Genomic DNA, 12,885 nt, shown 5'->3' on the forward strand with positions numbered 1-12,885 from the left:
AACCCTTTTCTTCTTTCCCAAGAATCGAACAAAAGAAGCAGATTGTCGTTACTTGTATTGTAAGCTAGGAGATATCCATGCAGCTATAGAATTACAAAAATATATATATATTTTCCCATTTTGGCATTATTCTAGTCAATTTCTGAATCCCTTAACATTTTTCAATGGCTAATCACACGCTTTCTTGTATCTTTCTCCTTGACATATATCTTCTGTTCGGACAATCGAATAAAAGACGTACGAATGCAACTGCAGAAAATCTACAGAAGTGGACAAAGTTGTTTTAACTCAACGGAAAAACAGAAAGTGTACGGTCAATTGATTAAACTATTAGGCCACCCGGTGTTAGTCTATTATTTGCTTGGACGAAGCATAAGTATGCTTTGGTGTGACACTTTTGGTATTTGCTAGTACAAAATAAAAGTGCCTTCATGACAAAATTTTGAATATTTCATAACCCAACTAAAACGTAACTTCACCTCTATTTTGATTAAAACGTTTTAATTATAGATTGAGTTAATCTCATATATATTGCCAGTGTATACACTATTGCGCTTAGATATATGATATATATGTAAAATTTGAATTTCAAATTCAAATTAAACTTAGTTGTCATACATTCAACAATGATAGCTTATATATAATACTGTCAGTATATAAAACATTAATCCTTATAAATTCTACAATTCTGCACACTCACACTTATTCTTAGGAGAGAGAATATTTGGAGTGATCCAATTGCCAATTTTCTAGATTAATCCTTGGTATACAACTATACATGCATGTACATCAAGAATAAAGATGTTTATAGACATTCACTCAAGTGTGCACAAAGCTAACGAAAAAAGTGTTTTTTTTTTTTTTAACACATGCGGTTTTTCCTCTATATTCACTATAAACTTATTGGATTAATTATTACCTGTATCCGAAATTTATAGATTATAACTCATTTACAAGAACGTGAACTCAGAATTTTCTCAATTTAAAGATTTCCCTTCTCTATTTTCTCAAATTAGTGATATGTCTTTTAGAAAAAAAAAAAGAAATGTTTTTTTTTTCCAAAGCACCAGATTTAACATAGAGGACTCTAATCAAATTACAAAACTGGTGGATACAAATTATAAATTGTATCTCCATGTTTATAAGCTTGTCAACTGTCGGAGACCGACCAACGGACCATCCGACAAGTTCAAAGTAATTTTGGCTGGCCTAACTTAGAAAAACCGCTCGCGTTCTTCAACTCATCTTGTCTTACCTTGGCCCAATGAGGAAGCGCGTTCTTCTTCTTTCTTTCTTTTTTTTTTTTTTTAAAAAAAAAAACTTCCTGTTCTCAAATCATATTTTGTTCTCAATTATTTTTCCAAAATTTAATGTTAACTTTTTTAGAGGTAAAACATAAGAAAATTGAAAGCACCAAAATTTTGATTTTAGATCCCGTTTGGGTTGCTATTTTTTGAAATTTTTATATAAAAATAATTGTAACGATCTTTTCGATGTACATGAGATAAAAATGCGATTGAAAAATGTGTTTTGCAGAAAGGCTTTTCCTAAAAATTTATTTGATAGAAAACTGTTTTCGGATACTGATTCTGCTTCTACAAATCGGAAGCAAATGGTGCAAATCCTCGGTGAGAAAACCTGTGAATATTCGTAAAACTTTTCATCTATAAGCAGACAAAGAAATAATTTGAACCGCAGGTGAAAATCCCAGCCGTGTATTTTCCTTTGACTTTCAACAGCAAAAGGATCTGACGATTCATTCATGAGCGGAAGACTCAGTTTACAGAAACACAAAGAACCTTCCCATCGTTGACCAAACCTTCCTGGTCCATCCTTCCAGCCTTCCTCCTCTGTCCTCTCAACTCAAGCAGTATCCTTCCCAACAAAACGACGAAGTCCAATCCCTTCCTATAAATACCCCTTCCCACTTCTTTATTCTACTCAATCCTCTACTCATCCCTTCCTTCTATCCATCCCGAAAAAGTTTCCACTTCCCTTCTTCTATTCTTCCCCTTCTTCTATAATATAAAACCCAAAAAATAGAAAGTGCGAAAAAAAGTTTGAGAATAAAGTTGTTGTTCAACTGAACTATCTATCTATCTATGGCAACTCCAGATGAAGTACTAGCACTGAGGCAGATTCAGGAGCACCTGTTTGGGGAATTGTCGCCGACGGCGTTGTTTTTTGGACCGGAGCTTGTCATTGATGGGGACAGCAACTTGGGAGCTTCAAATTGCAGCTCCCAGTCTCAATCCCAATCTGACTCGTTGTTTGGCTCTGATTCGGCGAGCTATGATCATGATCATAACTCTAATTCTAATTCTTCTCCTTCTTCCCCCGTCCCAATCACTGATTACTTAAGCACAGCTGATGAAGCTGAAAAGAAACAGAATCACTGTTTCGATCATTTCGCTCAAAACTCGGTTAGTTTTGAGCGAAATGATCCCGATTTCTTCAAACACCGTCAAACTAATACAATAATAAATTTTTCTCGAGCTCCTAAATTCGAAACCATAGATTTCTCAGAATTTGAACAGAAACCTCAAGTTATCGACCTGACATCGACGCCAAAACCTCCTCAGAGTGCAAGAGACAGGAAGCCTTCCCTAACGATTCTGCCTCCGGTGAAGAAATGTGCAAGAGACAGGAAGCCTTCCCTAACGATACTGCCTCCGGTGAAGAAATTTGAGTGGATCGAGTTCAGCGAGTCCACTCATTCCAAGCAGGTGACTGAGCCAGCTCGCCAGATGTCCCTCCCCATCCAGTCAACTCAGCCGAAGAAGGCTGCGGAGGATCAGAGGCACTACAGAGGCGTCCGGCAGAGGCCGTGGGGCAAGTACGCGGCCGAGATTCGAGATCCCAAGCGACGCGGCTCGAGAGTCTGGCTTGGCACCTTTGACACCGCTATCGAAGCAGCTAAGGCTTACGACAGGGCGGCGTTTAAAATGCGCGGGAGCAAAGCCATTCTCAATTTTCCGCTGGAAGCTGGTAAGCACGCTTCTGAGTCAAGTGCCTCCAGCAGCAACAAGCGGCGGAGAGAGGCGGAGGAAGTGGTGGTCAAGGAAGTTAAAAAGTGTCAGACTCCATCGGTGGTTAAAAGTGAGCCACGTGCCTCTAGCAGCAACAAGCGGGGGAGAGAGGCGGAGGAAGTGGTGGTTAAGGAAGCCAAAAAATGTCAGACTTCATCGGCGGTTAAAAGTGAGCCGGAGTCAGAATGGCCCTTTACACCGTCGAGTTGGAGTGCGATGTGGGAGCAGAATGTGGATGGAGTATTTAACTTTTCACCGTTATCTCCGTCATCTCCACATCCACCTCTGGGCTATGCTCAAGTGAGGGTGATGTAATTGACAGAGGATGGAGGGTTTTGATTATTTGAGCAAAGTTTTTGTAAATATTTTGTGCAAGGATGATGGAGGCAAACGAGCAAAATATATATATATGCTAGGATTTAACTCAAGTTGTGATCAGAAATCTTGGATTGAAAAACCCAAAATTTCTAAAGCGGATTTGTTGATACGAAATTAAAAGAAACTCCAATGTGTAATACTACCACCAAAGGTTTTTCATTGTGAGTAATGAATAAATGAAGAACTAGAAGATGGAAACTGTGTCAAATCATGTCACATTAGCATTGAGATAACATAAGTAGCAATTAGTAACTATGTATTTCTATAGTTACTGTGTGGAATCAAATTTCTTAATTTTTTTTAAAAAAAAACCTATTATGTCAATTGCATATGTTACATGAAATTCTTCAAAGAATTAGAATGTGGTTAGAGTAGAAATCTGAGTTTAGTACGATTTTTTAACAAGTTTTGAACTTTTATTATATTCAAGCTTAGCTCAATTTTCATTTAATAAGCCAAGCTCAGCTTGAGCTCAAATAATTCGATAAGTTTTGAACTTTCTATTGTTTTGGTACATTTGTCTCCTATTGCGGCTCAAACTCAATACTAACCTTACAATTTTGGAGATGACTCGAGTACTACTGATTGAGTTTTAAACTCGAGCCCATTTTTGTTTAGATAAAAACATGTTAAAAACATGTAACCTTTTTTTAAAATGTAACATGATTAACAAACTGATCAATCTCAACCCCAGCTTTTTTACAGTTAATGTCAGGAAGAGTCAATCTGCTCCCTACATGTTTAATCCCTTAAGCCTGTTTAGCATTGATATGATCATAGGGCATGTTCATGACTTTTATAAGATTTCTGTATTGCTAAATAACGCGATTGAAGATTGCGAGATCTATTTATGACAAATTAGGAAAGTGATCAAGATTTATAGAATAGAGGGTGTAGAGAAAAAAGAAAAAAGAGAACTAGAATTAAGACCATTATCTTATATTATCTATTTACACTTTAGCCGCAATTCTCATACAATCATATTATTTCTTAAGATTTTTATCCATCTTATAGGTGGAAAAGACCTGGAAAAGTAATTAATGCAAGATATTTTTAATGTCATTTAATGTCCTTTATACAATTCATTGACTCTATTCTACTGAGATACTACTGCGTGTCTTGATAATGTTATCACTTGAAATAATTCCTGGATGACTCTTGTAACCTTCTTAAATCTTTATGACAGACTGCATCCCAAAAGAAAAATAAAGTTTCATAAATCTTCGAAACAGATTGCATCCCAAAATAAAAATAAAAATCTCCTGATTGGAGAAGAGTTGGATTGGGTGATAAGGTAGAAGGGATTATAAGTAAGAAATTTTGAATTCAAATTCTCTCACTTTTAAAGAAAAAATCCCTTGATTTAACAAGATGAAAACAAAAGTAACGCACCTAATTCCTTGGAAACGATAGTCATAAAGTAATATTTTGAAAAGAATTATTTGAATTTACTTTAGACCTTAATGTTTTTATTGTCGGGCTACAAATTTGAAGAGCAGATGGCATGAACCATAAGGTTTATTTATTTATTTATTTTTTTGTCGCAATGGTAGAATTCCTATAACCTAATCTATCCTAATCTAGGTTTAGATGGCATGAACCATAAGGTTTAGAAGGTTGTCTTTATCATTTGCGCTATTAATTTGTACTTGCAGGAATCGACATAGCACATGGATCGCAAGAACTGGTCTTCTCTTCCATCAGTCCATGCAGCTAAAATATATAGTTCCGTCAACCATTTAAGTCATTTAGGTGGTGTTCAAAGTCAAGGGTAATTGGTTTCTAATTAATAAAGCATATATCAAAAAAAAAAACTGGAGTTGCTCAAGCAAAAATTAATAAAGATATGAACAGGAATCGTGAGTTTAGCTCAAAACAAAGGAGTCCTTAACTAGAGTATTAGCTGACAGAAAACAATTCCCATGTCTTAGTACTCCTTTTTCTTTTCCTTTTACCCTTCTGAAGACTTCGAACCAAACCAATAACCAATAGTTCAGGCACGACCAGTCCTCAAAGCTTTTTAGGTTTCATCGGCAGCGTACTAATCTTTCCCCGCGGGTGTGTTTTTACTGTTTTGATTCTCCGTGATTTGATCAATTAGGAAAGTTTATGCTCTTTAATAAAGATTCACATTCATATTAGTTCATGATATTTTTACACAAATGAATTAGTCCTCACAAGAAACCTATTTTTTGTAGGACCATGTAGATCATATATACTTGACTGCTAGCAACTTTCTTTTTGTATCCGGAACATTTTGTAGATGCTTCTCACATATGGCATTGTCCCAACTCCTAAGGTTGCCATTCAAGGTCAAGGCTCCATGTCAATGACCATAATCCATGGGCAGTTATTGTGCTTTATTTGCAAATTGCTTTGACCTTTGGGGTTTGCATTTAGTGAAAGAATTCTAGTGAGTTGAAAATTAAGTTTTCAAAACGAAGAATAATGCTTCCTTCAAACCGGAATGATGTTTTTTTTTTTTTTTTCCAAAACTCTGAACTCAGAATATCTTTTTTTGGACTCATTGCTAAAAAAACACAACCAGAAATATTTGCTGCAAATCTTTTCAATGATTCTGCGTCAAAAATTCCATCCTAGGTAGTTTATTACTTTTCTAATATGTATACCTAGCCCTTCGAAAATGGAAAGTCCATATACCTTGTCCATTTCTGAAGCCTGATGTAAAGCATAGAGTATGTGAATTTTATGGTTTGAACTTACAGGTGCATGATATTAATTCACATACTCTATGCTTTACATAAAATTAAGTACACAATGGACAAGGTATGATAATTAAGTGAATTAATTCACTTACTCTATACTCTATGCATGATATTGTGCTTTACATTAATTCACTTACAGTTAATTGACGTATAGTAATTATCATACAGTTAATTAAGTACACAAAACTAAATTTTGGGGCCTATGTAATTGTCATTTTTGACAGTGCATGCAAGATTTGAAGATTTCTTGGAGACAAATGTTGGGTTTTGAAGAAAAGATGGTCCCAAAATTGTTGGAACTCCTATGGAGTTTGAATGAATGAAAAGAGTATCAAAATTCACAAACTGGATAAACAATGCCTGTTTTCTACAGTATAATGTTGACCGAATAGAAAGATACATCAATTTACCCACCATTACTTCAGGAGACAACTACAGCAAGTCAACCCTACACTACAGCAGATATCGCTATACTATCAGCCCTTGACCTTGGATAATTTTGCTGCTGTCTTGACTGAGTACGTTTTGGTAACCAATTCATTTGAATGAATTAATTGAAGGTTTGAAAGCCAGTTTCCATCCGATCAAAACTTTGAGATTTTCTTATCATAATAGTCAAAGGCAGTTGCACTTTCACTTTTTTTCTTGCTTGCTCAAAAGGCAAGCAATTATCTTCATAATATGCAGGATATGACTTTTTCCTCTTTCCAACGGTCTCTGCTCCTCCCATGTAACTCGCCACGTCGTGATCGATAGTTTCATGTGCATGGTTTCTAATGCAAATTGTATATGACTTTTGCTTACTCTCACGGCCCAGAAAAAGGACAGCTGGCCCCCCCGGTTTAACGTTATTGCTGTTAGGTCATAATTGTTTTGTCCCATGCTTTACATTTGATATATTGACCTCTATTTTGCTGTTGTTGGTTGACTTGTCCTACTTTGACCTGGCCAAATCACTGAATAGAAATATAGAATAGGCCATATCTATCTCCCTTGACGATCCTCCTGTTGGTCACTGGTCAAAGATTCATGTATGATGATGTGTCACAAAGGCCTCGGTGAGTGAGGTAAATATTAACGGATTTGTTTGGATAGAGTATTATTTAAAATAATTATTATAGTATTTTTTATGATGTGATGTATGTGAGATAAAAGGGTATTCGAAAATATAAAAGAGTGAGTTGAAAAATATATTTATAATGCAAGCAAAATTTTATTTGAGATAAGAAGGTATCCAAACAAACCAAATATTATTAACCCAAAAATTGGGACACGTTTAGTACAAATTCCTTTAATTTTTGATGTAATTTTGAATTTCTTTCGACGTAATTAACTGTATGATAATTACTATACGTCAATTGAACAAATAGAATGCCGGTAGACTTGTCCCATCCCTCATAATTTCCGATAGGCTACGAGATTCTTGTTTTCGTGGGGTACTAATTAATTAAACATGCACGGACAAACTGCTGGTGTATATATAGGTGGGAGTTGAGTTCAATAATCAAGTCAAAATTGAAGTCGTTTCAGAAAGTTGAAAGACCTCAGAGTCTTCTGAGGAACTGGATATACGTCAAACTTGTATTTGTACAAGTCGCAGCTCGTTTCCAGAGAAGGAAAATGCAGTTATGGTCATGGATGATATTAATGGGATTGATGGATCATGTCAGTTCTGGTTGAGAATGTATGGTACAAAATAAGAGTGGTGCAATTCTTGCCATCATGGAAGAATGGTAATGCAGAAATAGACGTATATAGCAAAATCCCTTGCTTAGGCATGGTTTCAAAGTTGATTAATCTAAGCTAAACTCCTTCAGAATGTGGTGTTCCAAACCAAATTCAGTCCGTACTGGTTCACAATTTTGTGACTAGTGAGGACCAGCTGGTTTATTCATCTTATCTTTAATTGGGGAGAAATTATGCGAACATTGTACTGTAGTTTGGCCAAATCCCCAGCACTTTGCACTTTGGTGTGTTTGGATTATAAGATTTAAAAAAAAAAAAAAAAATCAAACTTTGTTTTGTTTGTATCATACACAATTTTTAATTAATTTTTTATCTTATATATGTCATGTCATAAAAATTGTTACAGTAATTATTTCAAATAATCTCCTATCCAAACAAACCAACGGATATTATATTTTTTTGCACTCGGACAATAGATAACTTGAAGCATGGATCAGCTAGCTGTTATCTATGAATCTTGAGCATGTTTTTTCCTAGTCCTACACAGCTCTTAGTATGCGCACTCATTGTTGAAAGTCATTCAAGAACGAACCACCGTGTGGCAGGTTTTTAGATTTCGTGCTTCTCGGCTATACAATGCAATTTTCCTGTGAATCTAACCTCGAGAGAATTTAGTACTACAACTTAAAGTCACCATGGTACGGGACACAGTCCTAAACATACTTTAGGGTTGTTATATACATGCCAATGCCAATGCCAATGCCCTTTGGTGGTAGGAGGCGAAATCACTCAAAACTTTTCTTACCTAGAAAAAAAAAAAAAGATGACGTGTTGTTAGTTTCAGTTTTTGTTACAATGCATTTTATTTTTCTTTATATTTGCTAGTGCATCTAATATATACCTAAATTACCATGTAAACACCACATATTCATTTTTGCTGTCTCTCCATGTAGTTAAACATTTTTTCAATTCAATTTTAATTTTTAAAAAAATATTGAATGCCATTGTTTATTTACAATTTTTTTTCTAATTGGTACCCACTTTAATATATCTAAAACGCGCAGACAATAAATTTTTGTTTCGGGAGCTTTGGGCCCAAATGTAGAAGGGTCCCATTTATGTGACCTTTTCAGAATAGAAGTTAGAGATATTTTATCCGACCCCGTTATTGATGGCTGCCAGGCGTTTTCACAATTCTTCTTTCCTTAAATAAAAAAGAACTGTACAGTGAATTTTTTAAAAATTTTCTAGTTAGGTAAATTTATACAAGTTGTAAATGTCTTTTAGCCATTTTCTGATACTTCCACCCAGTAAACCATACTTTTGGTTCACCATTGTATTTACATGAGCTTTCCAGAAAAGCATGCATATAGTACGTGATATTATACAGTTCGTACATGGTTAAGTACCCTATGAAGCCATTTTTAAGGTTGTGGATCTAGAAGTCTTGAATTTTTATGTCTCTGTCACTTTTCTCTACTTCTTAAATTTCACCTTTTCTTTACTAAAAAAAAAAAAACAGCCTTATGATGCCATTTGTAAAGACAAAATTAGTCATTTGGTAAATGTAACTGAAGGGTTGGATGCGGGTTGGGCAATGGAGTTCAGCTTTCTGGCAGCTCTCGTGTTCTTGATCATCCAAAACTGTAACAAATTACATAGCCAAAATTTTAGTTATCACTTCCATAGCTATCATCTTATCCTTTTTTTTTTTTTAATCTACTCATTTGCTCTCTCTGCTTTCTCTCTATTCTCAACGCTCACTCCATGCACTTCCATAGCTATCATTTTATGACTTTTTTTGGGGTCTCCCTTCCTTTTCTTTTATTTTTCTTTTATGTTTAATAAAAATATCTCTTAGGATATTCTAGCAAGAATTTTTTCCCTTCTAATATTTGCTAGTGAAATTTTCTTCCCTTCTAAACTATCTTAATGAGAGATTTGATTAGTTTTTTGTTATTTTTTTTAGATTTAAGAGTTGTTTCAGATCTATATGTTAGATTTGGAATTTCTTGTGTTTTCTAGTCAGATCTCAATAGACATGTATATATATATATATATATATATATATATATATATAGTAGTAGATCGTATAATTGGTCAAAACTGATGGTTTACAGATCACACACGCACACATATGTGTCATGTTTTATATATTTTCTGCCATTAGTGTAGTTTTGTTTGTTAATAAAGCATGTTGAACGATAGTTTATTAACATTTACTTCTGTTCTATTCTTAAAAAAAAAAAAGGACCTTATCCCATTTTTCTTTATTTTGATATTGCTAACTTACAATTGAAACCGACAATTAATGGTGGGATGAATGCAAAGAGGGTACATCTGATCAAAACTACAAATAACTTGCACAAATATTGAGAACAACAATCCGCATACAATAGAGTATATCGTGTCCCAACCCAAGTTGGTTCTTAAGGTGGTTCTATAGCCGGAAAACGTACAATTGAATCTTTAAATTATTTGTTTTCCCGTTTTAGCCAATGAACTACCTTGTTAATCCGATAATTTCCCTAAAGCCAGCCAGGCATTTGGCAGTTTTCGTAATCTTTTATGCCATTTCTTTCAACGTTGTTAAAACCTGATGAATCCCTGATGGTGATGTTTTGGGATTTCAACCTTTGATTTATCAAGGTGATGGAAATGGGACAAGAAATTGCACAACATTCTTAACTGATCCTTTTCGACAAAACCCTTTTCAGTCTACAATATTTTGTTCTTCAGGATTCAATTGCTTACAGAAATTCTGTGAACGGTGTACCATTTTTAGGCAGTGATAATTGGACTATTTTCCGAAAGTGTCATAACATCTAACTTATCTTCTCCAATTATATATGATGCCTGCCAAAAGCAACGGAGAATTCTTTTCATTTTACGAAGTTAATAATTTACTACTCTCTCCCCTAGTACATATTTTAAAGTGTTAGCCATAGTAGTATGTCGTAAATGCTTTGATTACAAGTTGTTATCTACAATGGCAGCAAAAGCCATAATAGATTAAGGACAAACCTAGAAAAAGGAGAAAAAGAAAAATTCTCCCTTCTCAGCTTCTTAAATCATATCTAACTGCTCCCTTGTTACAAAAAAATTAATAAAAAAAAAGAACAAAACTAGACTAAAGATTTTCCCACCACAATTTGCTGCAGGATAAGAATTTAGAACATTGTTTCCATCTCCAGGTAAAATTCAGTGGGAAAGGCTAAAGAATAGGTTGCCCACCACTCATTGCAATGAACAGTAACATATGAGTAAAACTTGGCATCTGTTCAAGTTTAGATCGGACTATCTTATAATAAGAAGTTTGAAACCTAATTAGTAAAAGATTTAACTCCAAACCAAATGATAGCTTTTTTAAATTTTTCTATTTTTGGGTTTGTGTCATCTAAATTAATCCTCTGTTTGGCTAAATTAGGACATCAACACGGATTCCTGACAACAAAACCTTTTTCTGCAAGTCGCAACATTTTTGAGGAAGTTTTTTATTTTTATTTTTGTAGATATAACCAGGGGTAGGGGAATCATACCTGAATGATTCTATCTGTTCTAAGGTATCCTCAAGTATCAGGCAAAAATTCTCACCAGATCAACTGCAATTATCGAACTTGGACGCTGTCGAGCCAAAATGCAACTGAAAAAAAAATGCAACGGACAAGATATTGAACGATCGTCCTCATTGGTTTAGAATATGCTTGTCCTTAAGAGGTTCTTACTGCTTAAGTGAAACGATTGATTCGCCCAGCTACATTTTATGAAAAAGAATTATTAACAGCGAAAACAAGATAAGGGCAGCTTATTGATAAACCTTTTCAAGCAAAAGTACTTGAGTCTGTACAATTTTGAGAATTCACAGTTGCTAACCTGTTGATAGTTGTACAGCATTGTTTGACTGGTACTTGAAGTTTGGACTTTCATGAAATCACATTGGTTGTATAACACGTTTGAGACAATGCAACAACAAAATTCATTCAATAAAAAGAAGTACATGAAACTCAAATTCTAGTGCTGTACTGAACAATAAATCCAAAATATTGGTATAAAAGTTACGGAACGTGCTCTTTTTCTGGCTTTGGAAATCGTCCTTCATCTGTGCTGATGCTGCTGGCGGAGCTTCAGAGAGAAAGATTCTGTCCTCTTCTGAAGTGTCCCGTTTCAATTTTTGTTCTTTTTCAATCTCTAGTTTCTGTCAATAAGCTGGCATGTAAACAACTTATAATGTCAATACTTGATTTGTTGGCTTAGATATGTACTTGTATATTTACTTAAAGAACACCATTGATGGTTGCCTGCTCTCTCTTTCTTTAAGCTCTGGACAATAGGGTGCCTCCTGGCTATAAGCCTATAACTAATATCGCAAAGTCATTCTGAATTGATGAAAACTACCTTGGTAGTTCTATAGGTAGAGTTGATCATACATTGTACTATCCAATATAGTAATTCTGTTGTCTTTTCATGTTTTAGAATTATGCTACTGGCAAACCATCGTACTTCATCCCAGCAATCGAAAATAGATAGTTTAGAAAATGATGCAAACTCAATATTTACTCCTTGCTCTTGTTTCCTGTCCTAATTAAAAGTGTCAAAATTTTGACCAAACTGGCTTTCTCTGTTTCAAATAGAAGAAAAATAGTAGTGTTTATTCTTCTGAGCAACTTTGCCACATATTTCTGCACAATGGTGGTACTTATGAAGGTCATAATGCACATAAGAGAAAAGGTAGTTTGAGGTACCTGGTCTGTGGTTTTCGCAAAGTGTAGTATCTTCCGCTGAAAAGGTAACATTAAGCTCTAAACGAATGATTTTCCTACATGGCATCGATGCAATTGATTTTAATGCACCTTAGGTGTTGAATTTTGTTCAAACTCAAGTAGAAAAGAATCTGGATATCAAATTTTGTGTATAATGGGCAACAAAAGCGTTATATGACATTTATCACCAGCCCCATAGTGGAAACACCTGGAAAAGCTATAGGGCAGTATTGAGTTTTTTTTTTTTTGGCAATTTTGTAAAACTTTCTTCTGCACAGACATTCCAGTCGTGATTCAGAGGAGATC

At 34.8% G+C, this 12,885-nt stretch overlaps 1 protein-coding gene across 1 annotated transcript; it reads left to right on the forward strand.

Moving 5' to 3' along the window:
* The first annotated feature begins 1,986 nt into the window (after window positions 1-1,986).
* On the forward strand, window positions 1,987-3,539 carry LOC113781376 (ethylene-responsive transcription factor 5-like). Its single transcript, XM_027327295.1, has one exon. The coding sequence runs from the start codon at window positions 2,103-2,105 to the stop codon at window positions 3,342-3,344; it is 1,242 nt and encodes a 413-aa protein (XP_027183096.1). The 5' UTR covers window positions 1,987-2,102; the 3' UTR covers window positions 3,345-3,539.
* Window positions 3,540-12,885: the final 9,346 nt, after the last annotated feature.

This window comes from Coffea eugenioides, chromosome 8 (assembly GCF_003713205.1).
Source record: "Coffea eugenioides isolate CCC68of chromosome 8, Ceug_1.0, whole genome shotgun sequence".
NCBI lineage: Eukaryota > Viridiplantae > Streptophyta > Magnoliopsida > Gentianales > Rubiaceae > Coffea > Coffea eugenioides.